Below are 22,203 nucleotides of genomic sequence, written 5' to 3'. Positions count from 1 at the left end.
AGGCTACCCGCACCCTGGCAGTCTTCTCGATGTCCCAAGCCTGGTTCCAGGGCCCTCATCCTATCACAGCGCTGCACCTCTCTGCCCTGTTTTCTTACCTAAACCACCCACTGGACCTCAGGAACCATGAAAGCAGGAAAAGTATTTACTTTGTCTCCCAACATCCTCGTTATCTCCACCAATATGACAGAGCCTGGCACACAGGAGGTACGCAATAAATACTGTTAATGAGTGAATAAATGATTATTGTAAAACTGAATTCCCAAATACGGTTTCCGTTAGATAATTTAACATCTATTATGTATATCTATAAAAGTCCATCAACTGTTAGTGTTACATCAAGTAATTTATGCGTGAATAGAGTGTTGTGTGATTTTCAAAACTCCCCTGACCCACAGCTTCTAAAGCCCACAGGAAAAGAATGATTTAAATATTAATTAGCTAATGTTTGTAAAGCACACTAAACATGAAAAAGAACATGGCTGATAAGTATAACGAGTCCCGTTCTAGACATAAATAACCACAGAATTGTCCTATGAATCTAGATCGTATTCTAAATCTAAGACAGCAGTTGTGATTTTTGTAAACAAGGAGAACTCCAGAATAAGAGAGAACAGTGAGATATAAGCCGATAACTACTACTGATATGTTTTGCACTTATCCTGGCAGACACATCTCTATGAGAATTCTTAAATTCCAAAGTACGTTAAAGAAAACAGAATTTCCTTCAAGAACCAAAATGTTCAGTGATTGAGCACCAAAAGCTCCTTTTAATGTGACAGAGGACAAAAAGTACTTCCAGAGGCCGTATCTCGAATATGCGAGCACGAGAGGTGTATAAATCCAGCTGAGTTTTGGTGTCACGGGCCTGACAACCACGGTCAGGAGACTGAAAAGCAGGACAGCTGACCCACGGAGGCCTTGCAACAGGAGTAAATAGTTCCTAAGACCACAGTATTGAGTCACTGTACACGTGAAACTAAGAGGTGGGCTGGTAATAAGTACAAAACTGCAGAACTTGGGTTTACAGAGACAAAGACGAAAATATAGATACATCTCTTCTCTTTCATCACCAAGAATGGGTAACAACTGTGAGGAATTCCCAGCATAACTATAAGTAACAAAGAACTAATTTAAAATACAGTCTTAGTGATTTGCTTTGCTGATCTATTTCTCCCTTTACCAGAAGCCTTTGAAAGAGGCTTAGGTAGAATCCATGTGCACCAGATAAACTGATGTGTGTTCCTGAAGGATCTCACTATGTTATTCAGAGACCTGCCAGGTGCTTCCCGGCCCCGTCAAACACTCCTCTGGAAAAGCCGAATCTTAGGTGGATTGAATGGGCCACTGTGTCTGCAGGAATGCTCTGGACTGACTTCACTTGTACTGTCAGTATGTAATTCTCCAATTATGGCACGACCTTGCCGCTACTACAACCCACAGACACATCACAGGGTGCGCCTTGTCGAAAGGGGGTTTTACTTCTGTTTAAAAGGAGAGTTGCCTAATTCGAGCTGAGGTCACATGTGTCCAGAAATCTTTTAATTCTGCGTTCAGTGAGATGTTATTTTTTTCATCAATTGTCACAGCATCATGAAATAACAGCTGTCGTTCTAAAACTATGGGTTTTATTAAGAGAGAAGTCACTTACCAAAAAACTATAACAAAGGGAAAGGCATTCTGTCCGTGACATATGAAGAAAAGGCTTTTAACAAAAAAACAGGGATTCTGAAAATTCGATAAAAAACAAAACCAGAGCCTCCGATCAGGTTCCGTCCATCCTAAGGGCAGCTCAACCATGAACTAGCAGCAGGCTCTGGGCAGTGTTTTTATCGCTCACTATTCTCTTCTAGAGAAACGGACTGGAATTTCTGGAGGTTCTTCTGACATTTATGTCACCGTCATCATTGTCAACGACCGTGAATCCCACACGTGTCCAGGCAGGGTGTGCTAACTGGATCTGACCGCCTGGACCGGATCCTGGCTGTTTATTCCGGCAGCAAGGAAACTTTCCCCTCTTCATTTACAAGGGGGAGAGGTTGCAGTTACCGAACCTTCTACGGCAAGCTATCAGAAAGCAAGAAGGTTGTGGAGAAAATACTTGTGGGAGAACGAGGATGGGTGTGGCATCCTGTCAGGGGCAAAGAGGAAGAAAAGCTCTGAGACCACAGGCTCTTAGCCCAGGATGACGGGACGGACCACTTAGGATGGCGTGTACCCCCTTACTTCAGAGCCACAGACCGCATCCCACAGTCCCTCGTGCCCAGGAGCTGGCCGCCTTTTATAGATTGAACGCACTAAGGCCACACATCTACGGTGACCCGCGTTCACCCGCGTTCTATGTACATGCATACGGGTATCTTACGCATTATGGCCAAGCCGGTGGTGTGCGTCAGACAGAGAATCAAATCAGGACAAGGATGAGGCCCTGAGACACCAAACTCAGCGGAACGCTTCTTATGGAGTGATTCAAAAACACGGTTCTGAAATAATGCCATGTGCAGCGACATGGATGGACCTAGAGACTGTCATACAGAGTGAAGTCAGACAGAGAAAGATAAATATTAATTGTATAATATCGCTTGTATGTGGAATCTAGAAAAATGGTAGAGATGAACTTATTTGCAAAGTGGTAATAGAGTCACAGATGTAGAGAACCGACTTATGGACACCAAGGGGAGGGAGGGGGGAGGGACAAACTGTGTGATTGGGACTGACATATGCACACTGCTAGATATAAAATAGACAACTAATGAGAACCTACTGCACGGCACAGGGAACTCCACTCAAATCTCTGTAATGGCCTACATGGGAAAAGAATCTAAACAAAGAGTTGGTATATGTATAACTGATACACTCTGCTGTACACGTGAAACTAACACAACATTGTAAATCAAGTCTACTCCAATAAAATTTTTTTAAAATACGGTTCTGAAGGGCTTCCCGCAGCGGTTGAGAGTCCGCCTGCCGATGCAGGGGACACGGGTTCGTGCCCCGGTCCGGGAGGATCCCACATGCCGCGGAGCGGCTGGGCCCGTGAGCCATGGCCGCTGAGCCTGCGCGTCCGGAGCCTGTGCTCCGCAACGGGAGAGGCCACGGCAGTGAGAGGCCCGCATACCACAAAAAAAATAAAATAAAATAAAATACGGTTCTGAAGACAAGAGACAAAGCCTAACTTGTTCTCAAGCTAACCTCCAAGCAAAACATCTTGAGTGGAAAAGTATGACTTTCTGCTGTTGTCTGTCACCAGCGGTCTCTACCAATTCCGTCACCCACAACAAGACCCAACGCAGCTGCATCGACCCCGACCGCGTCGTTCACGGCCTGAGCCACCTTAAGTGACTATCAGGCACCCACAGACTGTCCCGCAGGACTGGGCTCTCATTCACAGCAACGAAAAGCTACTTACACATCTGGTAAAACACCACGTGGTACCCTTGTGACGACCATCGTGACACCCCTTTTCCCAGCTACGCGACATGAAAACCCACACACCCGTGAGTCGGGAGACCTACTTGTTTGGGGGCATCTGCGGAGGTGGCGTGGGCTTCAGCACCTCGGAGGCCGTTAGACTCAAACAGCACTGTGAGAGCAAGTATGTGCGTTAGCAGGGGGACACTAGCTTCCCGACGCCCCGCGACACGTGTCCCTTACAGGTTAAGCACTTGCGCAAAAAAAAAAACAACGAAAAAAAGCCCCAGCGCCCAGCCTGTGGCCGGAAAATACCAGTTTACCATAACACTTACTGTAAGAAATTGAAAACACTGCCTGGGGCCGGTGCCCTTTTTAATTCAGGCTTCGTCGCCAAAGAGACCCATCAGTGACAGCATGAATTAGCCGCGCGCGAGCAGAGGGCCCCTCCTTCTGCGTCACTTACCGTTTGGCCCCTGTCACTTTGCATCAGACCCGACCCGGGTACGGATGCATCCTTCACGCCTGGGATAAAGCACCCCCGGCCCCGCCTCGCCCTGGCTGTGTGGTGTTCCCACTGCACACACATTGCTTCCCCCTGATTCCATCTCAGGCAAGCTCTTGACAAACAGGCCGAGGAATTCTGCCACTCGGCACCCACCGGTCCACAGAGGCCAGCTGGTGCCGAGGAGGAAAGCAGGCAGCCGGGTGTCATGCCGATGGGGGACTTGGGTTTCAGTGCGCCCCGGTGGCAGCATATCTCATTACCCCGTGCACTTCTGAGAAGTCCACTCTACTTAAAGTGGAGCATTTGCAAGACAGGCTTATCTCAGATTAAACCACACGGCACTTGGCTGCAAAGGAAAAATCATTTCAGGTGCAGGTGCCGGATGGGACAGCCTGGAGTGTAATCCCAGGAGAGAAGGCCTGACCCCTCACCTCACCCGGGCGAAATCTAAACCTGTCACCGACTGTGGAAAACAGAGACTGCCTCCCCCCAGGGCCCCCCGGGCAGGTACCTGTGTGAGCCCGCGTGTGGGCCCGGAGATGGCTAGACTGGTGGAAGCACTTCCCACACTCCCCGCAGACCAAGTCTCCCTGGTGGGCCGGTGTCCGGAGTGTCCCTGGGCAGCGGTGCAGGGGCGGGGGAGGGAGGAAGGGGGCGAGAGGAAAACATCGTCAGCCCCTCCGCTGTGTCCTGATGGCAGGCACCTCCAGGCCCCCGGACAGCCCGCGCACGCAGGACCGCGAGGGAGCACAGATTAGAGAGGATTAAATTCCACTCCCATGACGCGCCCTCAGGTGTGTGGGACCCAGGCAGCTGGTGGCCCGCATCCGGCCAATGGAGTGATGTGGCCAGACCAAGTGAGGGACCAGGAAAGCAGGGCTGGGCCCTGCCCCCAAGGTGATGCCAGGCCACACGCCCGGGAGCTGCGCCATCCCCACCTACCCCCCCTGCCGGCCCCTTACCTGTGTGTCCTGCGCATCCCGGGCAGAGCACAGACGGGACACCTAGGAAGGAGGCCAGTCTTAGAGTGCCGACCTCCTGTTCCCTCCTGACCCTAAAAGATGTCCGGCTTTTGCTAGAAAAGGGACGCAGAAGACTCATACTTGTCTGTCTGCCTTTTCTGGATGAGGGCATCTCTCTGAAGAAAAGCCTAATTTTTCATGTAACAGTAGCTCTGAAATGACTTCCCTTAGCCTAACCTTCCCCATCAGGCTCAATGGTAGCTCAACTCAATGGGAAAACAAAAATACTAACTAGAAAAAGTTATGCCTATAACAACAAATTTCTTTAAATGACGCTCCCTGAGCTGAGTATTTACACACCTGAAGTCTGACATTTGAATGTAAAAGGTGAGTGAAAGGACGACCAAGGGTCTTAGCCAAAACAGCTGAGACCAAATCATTCTCTTGTCCTAATTCAGAAGCCACAACACATAAAAATAATATAAAATTGTTTCTACATTACAGGTAATGTTTATGGAAATAACAGTCAAAGAAATGCATGAATTGTAGGGCAGATGGTGGATTTCTTGTTGGACAAGTCATGAATGTGAGTCTCCGAGAAAGAGAAGAATTTGCCCACAAAGTTCTCAGCCTCTTCACCACCTCCTTCAGGGATGCGAGGAGAATGATAAGACACATTTTAACCCACTCGTGCCCTGTCATTAGTAAAAGATCAGGGTGTCAGCTTCCCGGTAAAACACGGAAAGTGTCACCTGGCCACGCGACCCCAGGAGCCGCGGGCTCATGTGCTGAGACCACCCGCCTCCTCTTTCCTGGAGTTCTGACCAGGCCAAGTCGGGGAGAGGAAAAGCTGAGGAAGGCACCCCTGGATGACTGACCGATGGGCCCAAGAGGGGGGGGCGGGGCTCCTGAGTGCGCCGGACACCCCAGTTCTTCTGACCACAGGCAGCGAGCATGAAGACGGCTTCTATCAACCGCTAACATACTCAGCCGTTCAGGGCGGTCCCTCCCTCCTCTGATTCTGGTCCAGGAAAATCTCAACTTTATCCTCGCTTTTGCTGCTCCCTCCTTTTCACTGTGAGCACCCTCCAGCTGGGCTCCTAAGAAGACCGTCTCTGACAGCACCTGTGGTTGCCTGGATTTTCCCAAGAATAATGGGGCTGCATCTAAATGCTGGTCCTAAGGATGCCTCCAGGACACCCACCGATGATGACGACTCCCCCATGTGGCCTCTGCATCTAATGGTCACAACACGCAAAACTAAGCCATTATCATACTTTTTTTTTCTACGTAATTCCCATCCAAACTAGCAGCAGAAAAAGCACAGCCCTTGTACCCACTCCCCCATTCTGATTTCCTTGCATTAAGTATGCATCAGCACACACACACACACACACACACACACACACACACACTGTCTTCCCATGCATTCTATCATATCATTTTCTCCCTACTTTTCCAAGAAAAGACCCTTGCCCTTTATGGTCAATAATATTACGCCCAAGCTACTTCAAAATTCTGAGCTAGTGAGAAAGGTTACAAACTTCATTTGAATTGAAGGCTACCTGGTGAGCAAACAGCTCTGCCACTCTGACCTCAAAAGTAAAGTTGTGTATAGAAAGTGGGCTCAAAAAGGAAAGGAAGAGTCTTCGGGGGCACCTGCAGACTCTCCTCCAAAGCCCTGCCAACATGCACTCAACTTCATTCTGCTGCCCCCGCCAGGGGAGGAAGGAAACTGAAGGATCCCGCAAAGATTCTACCGAGATTCACACAAAGGAAGTACAAATCTTCTGTCGTCATCCTATTAATACGTCTTGGGCATACAAGATTTTTTTGAAGTCTCAACAAGAAAAACCTTATATGTTATCCTATCCAGAATTATCCTGTTCTTTTATTTTCCATTTTTTAAATTCTAAAATCCAAATCATCCTCTACTACAGGCTGGACACAAATTCTGGAAACACAGATAATTTACTATTTTTTGACTGTTCTATCAACAAACCACTCACGTTACACTCATACCTGTTTCCAGACTTGGGATCTACACAGCAGAATGATCACAGGAAATGTAGCTTTTTTTTTTATCCTTAAAGGATTAGGCTTCGAGCCCCTAAGGGAAGTGACAATGATCGTTTCCATGTAACATCATTTTCTCTTTTGGCAGAGTTTCCAGACTATTCATTTCTACACAAACATCATTTGATCAAAACACAGGGGGGGAAAAGCTCTCTGAGGATTCTCTCTCTTAACCTCATAAAACCTTGATGTCTCAGAGGCATCGCCCGAGAGCACCATTCTCTGTCTCAAGACAGTACCTCCCTTGAGACTCACAGGATCACACCTCCAGCACCACAAGGATGTCGTGTCCACTACAGGTGAGTGCCTCTTCTTTTACAAGATTCCCTTCTGCATGTTTCTGCCTTCCTACCGCGATACGTGTCACCCACGGCCCGCGTGGGGAGGCTGCGATCTTCACTCGCAGACGACACCCCTCGGGGAAACACAGCAAGACTGCATCAGAGGACGGCGTGAGCCCCCAAACTGCTGACAGACTCGTGGAATGGAGACGAATTAGCTCAGATTCTAGACTCTCAATTCCTGATGCCAAAGTTAACCACATATGTACTCAAGAAAAAAATGGGTGCTCAGCAAGGAGCAGAAACCCAAATCTTGAGAGTTTAGTTACTGCAAATTCAGTAACATGTCGGAAATGTAATTTTTGGGAGCGGGCTGCCCATGGTTCCCAGGCTGCAACAGTAGACGTAGAGTCTCCGTAACAGGAAACATCACTTCTCTGTTCACCTCTCAAATAGACCTCGCCACACCTGCTGGGTTTCCCTGCAGCTACGACACTTTCAAAGCATCATAAACAAACACTCAAAGGAGAAAGGAACCAGCGAAGGCCCCCCGTAGGCCAAGCAGGGACTGATACCCGTCTGCCGCTGGACCAGGAAAGGGATGCAGGAGAGGCAAAGGACAGGGTTTGAAGACGCAAAGGGCCGGGGATGAGAAGAGCTCTGGGCTTGCTCTGAAGTACCCCCAAGTCCAGACCAGGAGCCAAACCGAGTCCATGACGGAGAGAAGGGGCCACCGGGGGGGGGGGAGCAAGTCCCTCCTGGTGGGGCATTCAAGGTAAACTGAGGCAGGCCAACCAGGATTTACACAGCTGACCTCAGTCCTTCCCTAAATCCAAGAGCTTCGGTTCTCAAAACAAACCTATGAACTCACACACCAAGGCCAAAAAATTTTAAGCACTTCCCCTAAGAAACCCAAACCAGGTTGAGGGAAAACACCATAAATCTGCACACTTACACCTGACATGAGAAGAGTAAATCATCCAAGAACAGTACACACGCTTTGAGGACGATTTAGCATTTTTCACATTTAAAAGATAAATATCTAACCTCTGTTTAAGGGGAGGGGGGAGCCTTAGAACCATTTATTTAAAAAATCTTAAGTAAAAGGAAAACATTTCAGGTTACCTGTACTTCGAAGTCTGTCATCTGAAATTCTCTAAACCTTAAACTTAAAACTCACTTCTACTTTTTTGGGAAAAAAAGCAACAACAAGGCAGGTCCACACGCAGCACAAAGAGCCTTTAGCAAGTGGGCATGTGGGCCGCTTACTAGGTGCGAACTGGCAGGTTTAGAGCTGTGATCGGGCAGGCTGTGGGTTGTAACAAATGACGTTCAAGTCTGGTTTACTAAGTGGAACTCATCCAGACACTGGTGCAGACTCCACTCACTCTGCAGCCGGGTAGAGACTCCAGGAAGCACTGGACAGAGGGGAGAAGGTGACCAGGAGCACGGCGCCCATGAAACTCACCATCATCTATATCTAAGTCCTCTCTGTTTTAGGGTCCACGAAAACCTGTATCTAGAGAACCGAGGTTGGCGTGAGATCCCGAAAGGCCAACCAATATACGTTTATTCCATCTCAGAGCAAATAATCTGCACGACTGGGAAACACTGCTGAGAACATGGAAAGCTCACTAAACTTAACAACGTCCAAAAAGGTGGAAACGCTAAGCTACGTGGTAGCAGCCTTTCCCCACCTACCAAGGGCCGTGCGCCCAGAGCACCTGAAGCACAGGGGAGGGGATGAGAGTCTTAACCAGGACACACCCTGTGCACCGCATCTTAATGAAAGCCTCCACCACCTCCAGGCAGCCAGGCCTCCGCTTCATTCTAGAAATTCTCGAGAAGCTCTGTCTCTGAGCCACAGCCCCAGAACCACCTGGGGTAAGGACCCCACTGGCAAAATCTCTAAGCCTGTGGAACGCCTGAGTTTTCTGCTAGTCGAAAAACACCTTCGCTTTTCTCTAAGGGTCAACATGGACCAAAGGCCTCCTCGCCACACCAACGTGGCACCAGCGATGGACCTGGGCAGGTTCCAAGTCATAGGAGGAAACCGGGAACTGAGAGACGCACATCCGTCTGCCGGGAACCACGGCCACCAGGCATCCCACACAGCGGATCGGGTGCCTCTGTGTACGTGACTCCCCCGATCTGAACTTTGTCCCCAAAGATGCTTCTGAGCTCCTGGAATTTGAGGGACTGGATCTCACAATTCATCTGAAATGGTACCCCACTTTAATAAATTACAGGTGCTTGGTGTACAGTTGTATGCAAAGAAGGGTTAGGACCACCCAGGTAAGGTAACTGAGAGCCGGAGCCCCATAGGGGTTTTTGTCTATTTATTTTTTAATGGAAATACTTAGACTTCCCAGGGTTCTGGATGTTAACTGAGAGCTACCTTCAATTTATCATCAAGAACGAGGGCATCATATCCCACGCAGGCATTCAACGGAGCCTGTGGAAATTCGCTGACACTTCCTAATTATTATTCCTATTAGGTATTGATACCGAGGTGCTGGGAGGAAAGGAAGATAATGATCTGAGGTATAATTTTTTCCAGAATTTTAAACATGAGTCAACTCCCCAAAGCTGGTAAGGGACATTCACATTCTGCAAGGGCTCTGCTAGCGAATGCTGTGGTACTGATGTGCGCTTTTAAAATTATATACGTGTAAAGATAAAACTTAAGTAACCACTTCAAATGCACATCTTGTCTTTATAGAGGCATGAACAATGAACATCCACTGATCTTTGTTTAAAATAACCAAATGGAGGGACTTCCCTGGCGGTCCAGTGCTTAGGACTCAGCGCTTTCACTGCAGGGGGCCTGGGTTTGACCCCTGGTCGGGGAACTAAGATCCTGCAAGCTGCGGGTGCGGCCACAAAAATACTAAGAATAAAAATAAGATAAAATGACCAAGTGGGGAAGTGCCACGGAGGCAGCCTGCTAGGCCTGGAGGGGGCGTGACTGGGTGTGCCGGGGACGTCAGCAGGAGGCCGGGCACAGCAGCCAGGGTGCACGGTGTTGGGGCTCAGACACAGCCAGTGGGCAGCACTGCGCCCCTCTAAGGAGGGGCGCCCCCGTGAGGTCCCAGAGCCCCCAGGGCGGGCGGGGAGAGGGCCCGCAGCCCTTACCTCTGTGCTCGAGCGCAGGGCCGTTGCCGCCCCAGCTCTGGTAGAGAGAAGCAAAGTCCTTTGGAATGTACGTCTTAAAGATATTGAGGATGTCCAGGCGTTTCTCGGGGCCCTCGGACGCAGGCTCCTGCTTGATGTTGTGTAAGACGGGCTGGGCCTGCGAGGCCGCAGTCCCTCTGGAGCCGACCTTGGCGGGGGGCTCTCGGGGAGGTAGAGGGGGGCCCCCGTCACCTTTCCCGTGCGCTTGACCCTGAGGCTGAGGGCTGAATTTGGCTTTGGGCGGGTCCAGGGCACTGTGCTTATTTGGGGGACCGAGGCCGGCCCCCGCCGGGGGGAGGCCATACTTGTCCCCCTGCCTGCTGCTGGCCGGGGGCTGGGGAGCCGCCCGGGCGATGACGGTGGGCGTCGGTGTGGCACTTCTGCTGAAGCCCCCGCTGCCCGCCGCGGGCCCGGGTCTCGGGCCGGCCTCCTGCTTGGGCTTGGACGGGGGCGGCGGAGCCCCGGGCTGCTCGGGGCCGGGGCCAGGGCCGGGCTTGGTCTGCCGATGCCCGTCGGGGCCGGCCGCCCAGAGCGCGCAGGGCCCCCCGGGGTGGCTCTCCTTGCTCCTGGGCAAGCCGGCGGCTTTCGTGGGCACCCCCAGGGGCGAGGGGCTCCCTTTGGGGCCCGGCGCCCCGCCCGGCACCTGAGTGCGGGTGAACCGGGAGATGGGCAGAGGCTGGCACTCTTTGCCCCCGAGGGCAGGCGGGGGGCCCGTGCGTCCGCTCCGGGTGAGGAAAACCAAGCTGTTTCTGATGCTTTTGTAACCGTTGGGCTGAATCCACTGGGGGGCCATGGAGTGGCAGCTGACCCTGTGCCAGATGCGCTTGTGCATCCACAGCACCTCGGGGTAGTAGGTCTTATGGCTGCAGTAAGGACACGGGTGGACGGCCAGAGCAGCCTGCAGGGAGGAGGCCCACTCCTTGTGGCTGGGGTCGTCCCGCGTCGACCGCTCGCTCAGGTCCAGCGGGACCAGGTCTGGGGCCGGCGCCCGTTTCCCTCCCCCGGAATGCTCTTTATTGTGCAAATCGGACAGCTTCTCTTTCGGGTGGGTGGCTTGGCTCTCAGAGGGGAGCTGCACATCTGCAGTCTGAGCGGGATGCGAAGGGAAGTCCGCAGCATCCCTGGAGCCGGGGCCTTCTTGCTTGGGGTGAAATGCTGGCATCTTTAAGTCCACAGAAAACCTAGGCTGCTCTGCTCTCTTGGAAGTGTCTCTGCTACTGCTTTCAAGTACAGACACATAAGCTGTGGTCCCCGCGCTGGGCTCCCTGGCGGCTCTTCCCGATGGGTTATTTCCAAGTGTGTGACTTTGGTCTCCGTTGGAGAGCACAGCGGAGGCTACTTCTTCAGGAAAGCAGCAGCGGTGTGGCTTTGTCCCTGGAGGATCGAAATGGAAAACGTGACGTTACCATTTCTCTTCAGAACAGAAGACAGAGAAGCACAACCAAACCGCCACGTGCACATGTGGAGGGAAGCGTGTGGGTCTCAGGACCGGTGCGATCCAGGACCTGGATCAACAAGCTCTGTTAAGAGCAGATCAACCTTGAGGGCAAAATGGCGCTATTTGGGGTGGGGCTTCTTTTCCAATTAGATGACTCAGTAGACTACAGGGGAAAATAACATAGCTGCCTATCTAGTGACATATAACTACACTGTTGCTAGTCAACAGAGGGGGACTAGTTCTATCAAAAACCAGAAAAAAGACTTAATTCTTTATAACAGCATAAGGCTTTCCGTGGCTTTCAAAGAACCCCTCAGCCCATGGTCACAGAGAGGCAGGGCTGGAAAACAGTGTGCTCTCCCCCCAGGGATCCTGCAGCTGCCTCAGAAACTATGGGCCGATCCAGGATGGGCCCCCGTGACTGTCTAGTAAAGTCCAACATTCCGCTCCAAAACCTGGACACCGACAGTTTCCTTTGGAGGCATGAGAGGGAAGGGGGTGAGTCACAGTCTTCATGCCCACGCCTCCCAGGGGTATGCCCGGGAGAAACGGTGCTCCCTGGGTGGGACGCCCACTGCCGCTCCTGTGGGGTCTGCCTGGAGCCTTCTACAGGGGAGCTGGCCGGGCACGGGTTCCCTGCCACGGGGTGGCCTCGCACCCTCCCGGGTGAGTGCCGGCGACATCACCCCAAGTGCAGCCAGGCTCCCTGAGCTTGGGCACCGAGGCTGCAAAGCTTCTCCCCGACCAGACTGCACTGCAAGTGGATTCGACACGATTTAACAAAAAACCCACTTGAAGTCTGCACTGACGACCTTGGGTTTATTTCAATTAGAAGGTGCACAAACGTTTCTGGATGTCTTAAACCTTTCCGAACTACAGAGCGTGGATTCTTCCCATCAGCACGAGCTCAGAGGTGTTTTTTCTCATTACAGGTATCATAGCGGGGATGGACTAAAATCTTAGGTTTTCTTTTAGGAGAAAGCCCAATACTGTTGGTTTTTAAATAAGAATTTTTTAGAGATTTTAACATTCTCATGGAATGTAGGTATCTGTTTACACAGAATGTTAAAATTTTTCTATACTCAATGTTTTACTGTATTTCTAAACTTAGTATTTTGCTATACTCAATATTTTGTAATAACCTATAAGGGAAAAGATCTGAAAATACACACACACACACACACATCACTGTGCTGTATACCTGAAACTAACACGATATTGTAAATCAACTATACTTCAATCAAAAACAAAAAATAAAGTAAAACAAAATTTTTCTAAGTATATTTTTGGAGTTAAGACAGTAATAACATCAAATTGGTTAAAAAAAAAAAAAAAAAGAAAGAAAGAAAGAAAGAAAAGAAAGAAAAATAAGTGTATTCCAAAGGGATCTTCAGGAAAGCAGAAAAGTGTCCTTCACAGAAGGCATTTACCAGAGATCTGAAGGAACACAGTAACAAATATTCATTTTCAATTAGTAAGTAGACAGCCACTTATAAGCAACTTTAAAGGATTACATCCACATAAGAAATGTTACCAGTATGTAGTGATTGGCAGAATTGGTCAGGAAACAAGACAAAAGAGGAATACATTTTCTGATCCTATAGGCTCTGAAAAGCTAACGCTTAAATAAAGTTAGATATACCTGCCTGTCATGTGGGTACCTAGCGTTACTCAGAAAGCAAACCGGGCGGCCCTGGAAAGCTCTGATGATAAAAAGGGCATTTAACCTGGAATTAAATGCAGGGGATCGTCTTGGCCTTTGTCTAATTCAGGCTGAGGCTCAGTCTATCAAGTTCACTTTTACATTTTCAAAGAGAGTCAGGACGGCGGCTTGGGGGACCTAGTTTTTTCCCGCATTAAAGGCATATGGGTTTATGAGAACACACACCAAAGCCTATCAGTTGAAACAACAGGGCCACCGTACCTGACACTACACAACTGCAGGTGTTCAGAGCACATCTGTCAGAGCCCCAGAGGTTATGCTTCCACAAAGGATTTCAAACATCACGAGAACCTCTAGTGCCTCTGACCGAGACACCGAGTGAAAAATTACAGCAGGCCCTCCATCACAGTGCCGGAACTGAGAGACACGGCTCCGAGGACCCCCGCACCTCACAGCAGGCCAGCACACCTGCGTGAGGGTTCTGCAACGCCTTCCCTAGCTTCTCACCTCTGTGCATGGGTCTTACATTGCCCCGAGTAGCAAAGGGAGCAGTTTGTAGCCATGTTAATGCAAATCAAAACACACTTTTCAACTGACCTGCTGAGAAAGCAGATTAGATCAATTCTGTGAGCCTTGGTATTCTGGTTTATAAAACAGGTACCGTTTCAAAATTTTATCTCTGGTTTAGGGGGTAAAAAGCAATAGCACCGTAAAAGCCCATGATTCCCTCTTTTGAAAGGCTTACCACACTGGTCATTTAGGGGACAAAAGGACACATGGGTCTGGTGTCTCCTGATGGTCTTGGGCACAAGATGAAATGTGGCTGGACAGGGCGCACTGGGAGCTGACCCGACACCCCTGCCCAGAATCCACAGGGAGGAAGGTCTCCTAAGGATGCTACAGCATCGGTCCTCCCACAGCCCCACCATCATTTATCGGTGGCCTAGATGAAGAAATGGGACTGGACAAAGGTATCAGACCCAGGACTGACACTCAGCTAGGAGGGAGAGCCAAAACCTTCACCAAAAAAAAAAAAAAAAGACAGAGATTCAAAAGTTTTCAACAGGATGGAACAAAGGCTAAAAACTAACAAGAAGAAACAAAGTACAGGAAGTGAAAGGTCTGGCTTAAGGGCTGTGCTGTGAAAAAGAGTCCAGGCTCCTAGGGGACCACAAGCTCAGTGTGAGTCTCCATGGCCCAGGGTTTTATTGATATATCAAGGTAAAGCCACAGCCACAGCCAGGGAGGCAAGGGCACCAACAGTGCTCACCTAGCTGGAGGAGCCCAGTCTCAGCTCTGAGCCCCATACTAAGAAGAGCCAAAAACATGTCCAGGACAGGCTCACGGAGGGAGGTCTCTGGAAACCAAGTAATGTGGAGAATGACTGCAGGAACTTGGACTGTGCCACCTAAAACAGAGGGCTGCTGGCTGGACCACCACAAACTCTGACATTCAGTCCCTGTGTCCTGAAGGGAGGGAGGCCTCGGGCTAGTTCATCCACAGCAGCATTCTAGCTGCCCCCTGGAATCATCTGCAAAGGACGTGAACCGTCGCTGGAAGAAAGACCCAAGGCCAGTGCCTAGACCAAAAACCAGCCTTTTGGGAAGAAGCGTCTGCACGTTTTTTGAAAAAACCTTTGGGTGATTCTAACTGTGGCCACGATCAAGGTGCGCTGGGGTCGACAGAGGACAAATCATTGGGAGTCACGGAGAATCGGATTTCAGGAGAGGCCGAGACAGACAGGGCTGCCATGGGGCTGGAGGTCAGCCCCCAGCAGGCGGGGAGGGGCCGGCCTTCCGGGGTCCACAGGCTGTCTCTCTCCCCCTTCAACTCCAGGGATGGGAGGATTATGCAGAAGGGACCAACGACCACCAGAAATGAACCGTTGGCTTCACAGGCACCTCAGCGGCCTCACTGCTTTTCTTTCAATTCAGTGGACTCAGACGTGGTGGATTCTGCACAGGTATGTCTGAGAGATGTAAAGGGGAAACACGCTTCTTTTTTTAGAAGACGCTCTGTCGTTGCTTCATGTATAACTTTAAAAGTAGCAAGTTAGCACTTCACGCTGGGGAGCGCGTGTTCAGCCATCACACATAAACTTGGGCTGGGCCAGCAGGGAACGGTTTCAAGTTTGGGGACTGAAGGCGCTTTTACAAGAAGAGCCTCATTTCTAAATCCTCGGTTATCGTATGTCACCTCTTCAGCTCATCTTGGTTTAGTCTGTCCACTTACTATATGACTGTGGCTCTTTGCCTCTCTTTTTATGTTTATTATAATTTCTTCTCTTCCCACCCTTGGTTAAAACTAAACAAAACAAAAAACACAGAAACTCTCAAAACAGAAACAAAAACAAAACAGAAACTAACGCAGCACAAAACCCTGCATGCCTTATGGTGGGCCTTCCCCTGGCACGAGTGTCCCGACGGACCCTTCAGTAAACCTACGGTCACTGCAGGCAGCTGTGTCCTGGGTATGGAGGGAGGAGCTTTATAGACTGACTTGTCCCCGCCGTCAACTGATTCCTGACCAGTCTCCCCAGTTTCTCATCCCAAGTTAGTTACGCCGTGAACACAGATGACTCCTTCTGATAGGAACCTAAGCAAATCTCAGAGGATGTTATCAGCTACTAACGTCTATAATGGGATCGAGAGGAAGCAGGAGGAATGTGGGTCACCAGTCCCGCCTGCGAGACGCGGCTCTACGTCACCAGGGGGGGTCAACCGCTGCTGGACAGGCTTGGTCCCCGGTGCCCGCCAGCCTGGTTCCTGTAGGCGAGCGGGACGTGGTGCCAGACACCGGCCGCGGTAGCCTAGTCATGGCTGACCTCACCATCCGGCCAGCATCGCCCGGCCTCGTCTAGGGGTGGCGTGGCCCTGATGGGGTCCCCAGGCAGCGAGGGCCTGGCTCGCAGCAGGAACCACACAGGTTAAAAGCAATAGCACCGTAAAAGCCCATGATTCCCTCTTTGGAAAGGCTTACCACACTGGTCATTTAGGGGACAGAAGGACACATGGACCTGGTGTCTCCTGACAGTCTTGGGCACAAGATGAAAGGCTGTTGCCCTTAAGGGGAAGGAGGCGTCTTGGCTCCCGCCGGTGAGCTGCCGTCCAACCGGGAACACCCAGCGCAGGGCTGGGATGAGGACTCCCCCTTCCCCAGGAGCCAGAAGCCCAGCGGAGCCGTCTACACCCGCCATCACCTCTCTCAACACACCCAGGAGGTGAGGCTGCTCTCCCCCGCGTTGCAGGTAAGGAAACTGGGGCAGAGAACAGCTTCCACAAGGACTCGCTGTGGCTGGTGGAGCCCGATCCCTACCCTGGCCATCCAGCCGTCGCCTGCCCGCCGCGTCCACGGCTGGGGAGGGTCCGCAGGGATGGAGGTGACCCTGTCCAGTAACTGCTGGGGGAGAATCAGATGCTGTGGGGTAAACCTAACTTGACTTTTCCAAAAGCTTACCCATATTTGGGCTGGGTGCTCGTAAGGTGAAGTACTGAGCCTCACGTGTGCAGCAAGTTTCTAGAACTTTTCATATTGGACCCCAGATGCCTTCAGGTCCTGCAATTCTAGAAGACGAACTTTCTCTCCAAAGAGGATGCACAAGCGCACGGTAATGCAGGAAAACTCAAAACGGCGGCCAGGTAAGGCAGTTTGCGAAGTACTGACGGACCCTGGTCCCACTGGAGGGGCCACCTGGCCGCCTCGCAGGGCCTCCCCGCCCCCAGCGCCTCATGCCCCGCGGCCACAGGGTCAGCGCGCGGCCACAGGGCCAGCGCGTGGCCCCAGGAAGTGTGCGAGCTGCAGAGGAAACAGGAAGAGATGCTCTCTCCTGCGGCCCCTCCTCCTGCCCTAGGAGGGGATCCGGGAACGACCTGAGTATGAGACTCCATCAGCAGCCCCGTCCCTGAATTAAAACCCGGATGTACTAACATCTGTAGTGATGACCGCAAACGGCAGCTGGCGCTCAAGGCTGAGAGCAATGTGCGCATTCAGGTGTTCTCCCAACCCCAGCAGCTGTGACCATGAGATTGTCTCTTCCTGCCCCTTCCTAGCTGTTCCTCTTCGAGGAAAAGAAAGATCCACCAAACTAATTCCACACACGAGTGTATGAAGGGGGAGTGGGGTTAAGGAGGTTCTCGAGACAGAAAATAGCCTAAACCCAAATTATTCTCGTGATTTGAGCCTTATATGGGATAAACAGTAACTCTCTCCCCAAACATACAATATCCCAAGTACTGTAGGCCTGAAGAATTCTCACCATTAAGAATTCCCGGATTAAAAGTAATTTTGAGACTTCATCGATTATTTTTAATATTTGTGAGTTCCTAGTAACTTTTGTAACAAATATAACCAGTTACCGAAAACTTGTTGTGACAGCAAGAACATCCGTTTTCAAATAATGTTTCTCAGAAGACCCTTCTTTTCTGATTTTTATTTTACCCTGTCTTAAAAAGGGACAGCTGGGGCACTTCCCTAGTGGCGCAGTGGTTAAGAATCCACCTGCCAATGCAGGGGACACGGGGTCGAGCCCTGGTCCGGGAAGTTCGCACATGCCATGGAGCAACTAAGCCCGTGCGTCACAACTACTGAGCCTGCGCTCTAGAGCCCGCGAGCCACAACTACTGAGCCCATGAGCCACAACTACTGAATCCTGCGTGCCTAGAGCCTGTGCTCCGCAACAAGAGAAACCACCGCAATAAGAAGCCCGTGCACCGCAACAGAGTACCCCCGCTCGCCGCAACCAGAGAAAGCCCACGCACAGCAATGAAGACCCAACGCAGCCAAAATTAAAAATTTTTTAAATAAAAAAATTAAAGAAAAGGGAAAGCTGGTAACAAAAATAGATACCGGGCACAATAAAAGGTATGATGTTTTAACAGAAATGAGAGCCATTATGCATCGAGACTTAGCTGAAACTTGAGAGTTAACTGAGACAAGTAAAACACAAGAAATTAACAAAGAGAAATCTGCATAGGTGTCTGGGGGTAGAAAGAGTCCCTGGAAAGATATTTCAGCTAAAAGAATCTCAGAAACACTGAACCTCAATGAAATGTGATGAAGAGGGTTATTATTATCATAGGATGTCTTGGAAACAATGTAGAAATGACTTAAGAAAACGTTTTAGCTGCAATATCCATGGGGCTTTTCAATTAACAAACACGGTTTAATAAGCTTTCTGTGCAAGTGAAGCAAAGGAAACGCTGAAAAGCACTGCCCGGGGCTGGTTCAATGTGGAAGTTCTTCTGGGAGAATAAAGGAAAATAACCAAGGGGCAAAAGACGCTCTTATTATTGGTCGTATACAGAGGGGCACCCAGAAAAGCACGTGACCAAGTGACCTACTTGCGAGGCTGCTTTAAGGAGGGGTTACGGCAAACAAGGAAATCACCAGGGCTTCCAGGCCCAGGAACAACACCAGTACCAAAGTGAAAGTCCCAGCTCTGCCCCACTTCACCCTTTGTAAAAGGACAGGCTTTGTTTCCATAGAGAATAATACAGAAACTGCTTCTAATGGCCCAGTATCTATCAAGGACTTATTCAGCTCTACGGTCAGAAAAATCTCTTTAAAAGAAGTGTTTCAAAGCTCTCTCACTCATTACACACACAATGTGAACTATAAATAATAAATAATAACAAAGTTTCAGTAAGGAAACCAGACAGAACTAGAACAATGAGTGACAACTGAGTGATCACGTCTTAAAATTTGTATAAATGAACCAATATTTTATTACCCAAATCGTTCCTGCCTGTTTTTCTGTCTGTCTGAATACAGTATAGGAGTTTTCATTTTAAGTAATTAATCTATTCACATAAATAACTCACAAAACTGTAATTTGCGTTAATAGGAAAATATGTAAATATCTTAGTACTCTGGAAGCTGGATTTTGATTTCTGAAGAAAAGGAGTTACAGATTAAATACAGGACTTCTGACTAAACAGTGTGACCACCGTTCCACAAGGACACTTAAAGCTTGAAATCTGGGGAATAATGTTTTCAAGAACATTCCTATTCAGAGAGTACAAAACCAACATTTTAAAGGTTAATCAAATACCTCGCGTTTCCACCCAAGCTTCCAGTAACTAGAGGGTAGTCCGTCCTGCCATAAAACATAATCACATTCTAGAAATCTAGAACTTATGCTTCCTCACTGATACACCCATAAAAATGTGTCACTCGGGTCATTTGTGTGTTTTTTTTAAATCGAATCCATGCTGAAGTAAACAGAATTCAGGTATATTTTCACAGCTACTGTCCATTTTATACACCCTCCTTCACTCCCCAAATCCTAACAGAAAGTATAAACTTGTCCACGTGACAAAATTCAAACAAATGTAAAAATGAAAAGAAACCATTAAACGAAACTTTACAAACCACGCTCTGAAGAGTAATGAACATTTCCACTTTACTAAGGCAAAGAGGATGTAAATAGAATGTTATAAAGAAGTACGCTGAAGCCGAATTAATTGTTGAAAGAAGGCATTTATATAGCTTTTCGATTTTAAGATCTCACTAAAAAGGTGCAGCAAGGAACAGCCCAGGGGCGCTTAGCACGCGATGCTTCTTTTGCGTCACCCTCCAGCCCTGTTGCTTCCTAAAGGGCAGGAAGGGTACACCAGCTCCTCAACCGCTACAAAAAACGCACGTCCCTTACACCGCCTTCGTTTTTTCTTCCACAAGCTGCCCTTTAAGAGACCAAGCTCGGCGCAAGACTTCGGCAGAGAAGTCACCCTGTAAATCTCCGACATAAAAAACGATTACAACAGACACAAACTAGCCTTCACGTGGTTGGAAAGTTTGCTGCTTAATTATCCCGAGATACAAAACCCGAGTTCTGTGTATTTACAAACAAATTATAATGACCCTTTTTAAAGAAACTAGGACTCTTTATCAGGACAATCTTTCACATGTAAAACCAAGCACGTGCTGACCTGCAGAACAAAGGCCACTCTGGGGCACAGTGCTGGCCGGGCTGTCCCCGGAGCCGCGGCTTCCGGCGCCGTGTGCGGACCACACCACTAGATGGCGCCCGCTCCCAACGCGAGATCCCCGCTGCCGGCGCCTGCGCCTGCGCTCCGCGTGGCGTCCCGGGTTTCAGAAACGGACCGAGGAAGCAGGACTTTTGAACAACAGGTACGTGTCGGCCAAAGAGGTACACCGACAACTTGTTTTAAGTGTGCATCGGTACGGTTGTGCATATTTCCTCTGAAAGGGCTTCGCAAGTACCGAACGTATCTGAAATGGGTAAGAGTCGTTCATCAAAAGCTCTTGAAGTGTCTCACATCTTGATGTGTCTGTTCATACACACTTTCAGAGGTTAAAATGTGGAGAGCTGTAAGCTAGTGATATACTCGGATGATCTGGCTAACTCGGGTGAAATGATCTGTCTATGCCATTAGACCGTGAGGGTTCGATTACAGGCAGCACCTACAAAGGTCCAATTTTTGGACAGAAAACCAGGGTGCTTCAAAGGGGAATCGGCCCAAGACAGGCACGACATGGCCTGATGTTCTTCCACACAGAACTCTGTCTACATGAAAACCAAAATTCTTTTCATTCGTGGGGCACTGTCATAGGTGCCTTCAGACCGAGGGTGGGCAAAATGTTCTGGGGACACGATTTCTCAGCACTTGGCATCTACACGCCCGCAAAGTTAAACCTTTATTATTTCACGAAGCTGACCGTATAGAGTAAGCATCCCATCTTGCCTGGTCCCGCATCCCTCCTCCTATGGCGCCAGCTGATGTGTAACAAGGATGGTCCTGACCTCACACGGAGTTAACTGTGAACTAGGAAGCCGTGAGCCTGGGAAGGAACCACGGAGAATGTTAACTAAGTAGCACCAGCTTGTTTGCCTAGTCATCTCATCCCCACCAGAAGCTGCTTCTCTAGCCTTTTATGGTTATAAATGTATAAGTGAGTATAAAATACAGAGATTTTCTGTATCGCTCACCTGAAGAGTTCAAACTATTTTATAAATATCAAATCTCAGATGTTTCACTCCCCCAGAGACATTTAGTGGCAAGAATTGTTTTATATTTTACTTAATAATTTAAGCAAATATTCCCAAATCACGTCACTAAACTGTTTGGACTCTTCGGCAGGCTGCCCAGGCCTGCTGAACAAGGGGTTGCAGTTATACTGTTTTCCATTAAAATGCAAAAACAAAGCATACATACATTTCTTCTTCACGAACTTCTTCACTCTCTGGTTTTCACTTTCTCCCCCCACCCTTTTTTTTTTAAATAAAGAGGAAATACCTGTGTTCCTCTTTCTTGCATATCTTTGGTTTTTCTCCTGATAGCTCACCTTCAATTTATCCAGCTTTTTAAAAGTCTAGACAAAGAATTACAACCCCGATGGAGCAATGCCGCACAGAAAAATCGCAGGAAAGCCCCAATTACTAACGTTTACTTTCTCAATCCTTTAGTCATATTTCTATTTTGAGAAGCAGTTGCAATACCGTATTTCTATGACTGTTTTCCAGGAGCTCGTTGGCTAAGTGGGAGCTGTGAATCTATGAATTAAAAACGTTTAAAGCTAAGTAGAGGGTTTTCCGTCAAATTCTATCAGCTGAACTCAAAAGGGAAGGCCCTCCACCCGGCCCCTCTGCTTCCACGGGCTTGGCATCCCATCCGAGGCCGTCTAAGGGAAACTGCTGCTGTGGGATCCCTCCTGCCCACCCGCATGGAGAG

General features: G+C 49.3%; 1 protein-coding gene across 1 annotated transcript in view; it reads right to left on the bottom strand.

The window, feature by feature from the left end:
• Positions 1-22,203, bottom strand: part of LOC112406112 (zinc finger protein 516-like) — a 66,127-nt gene that overhangs the window by 9,310 nt on the left and 34,614 nt on the right. Inside the window, exons 2-5 of the mRNA XM_024754803.1 lie at positions 10,374-11,786; positions 4,882-4,923; positions 4,431-4,535; positions 3,516-3,583 (exon numbers count right to left, since the gene is read on the bottom strand). Of these exons, the coding sequence (XP_024610571.1) occupies positions 3,516-3,583; positions 4,431-4,535; positions 4,882-4,923; positions 10,374-11,574 (1,416 nt within the window). The 5' untranslated portion in view covers positions 11,575-11,786. The remainder of the gene's footprint in view (positions 1-3,515; positions 3,584-4,430; positions 4,536-4,881; positions 4,924-10,373; positions 11,787-22,203) is intronic.

Source organism: Neophocaena asiaeorientalis, unplaced genomic scaffold (assembly GCF_003031525.2).
Source record: "Neophocaena asiaeorientalis asiaeorientalis breed wild unplaced genomic scaffold, Neophocaena_asiaeorientalis_V1.1 scaffold124, whole genome shotgun sequence".
NCBI classification, from domain to species: domain Eukaryota; kingdom Metazoa; phylum Chordata; class Mammalia; order Artiodactyla; family Phocoenidae; genus Neophocaena; species Neophocaena asiaeorientalis.
Note: the sequence above shows the minus strand (reverse complement) of the source record. Positions and strands in the feature narration are given on the sequence as shown.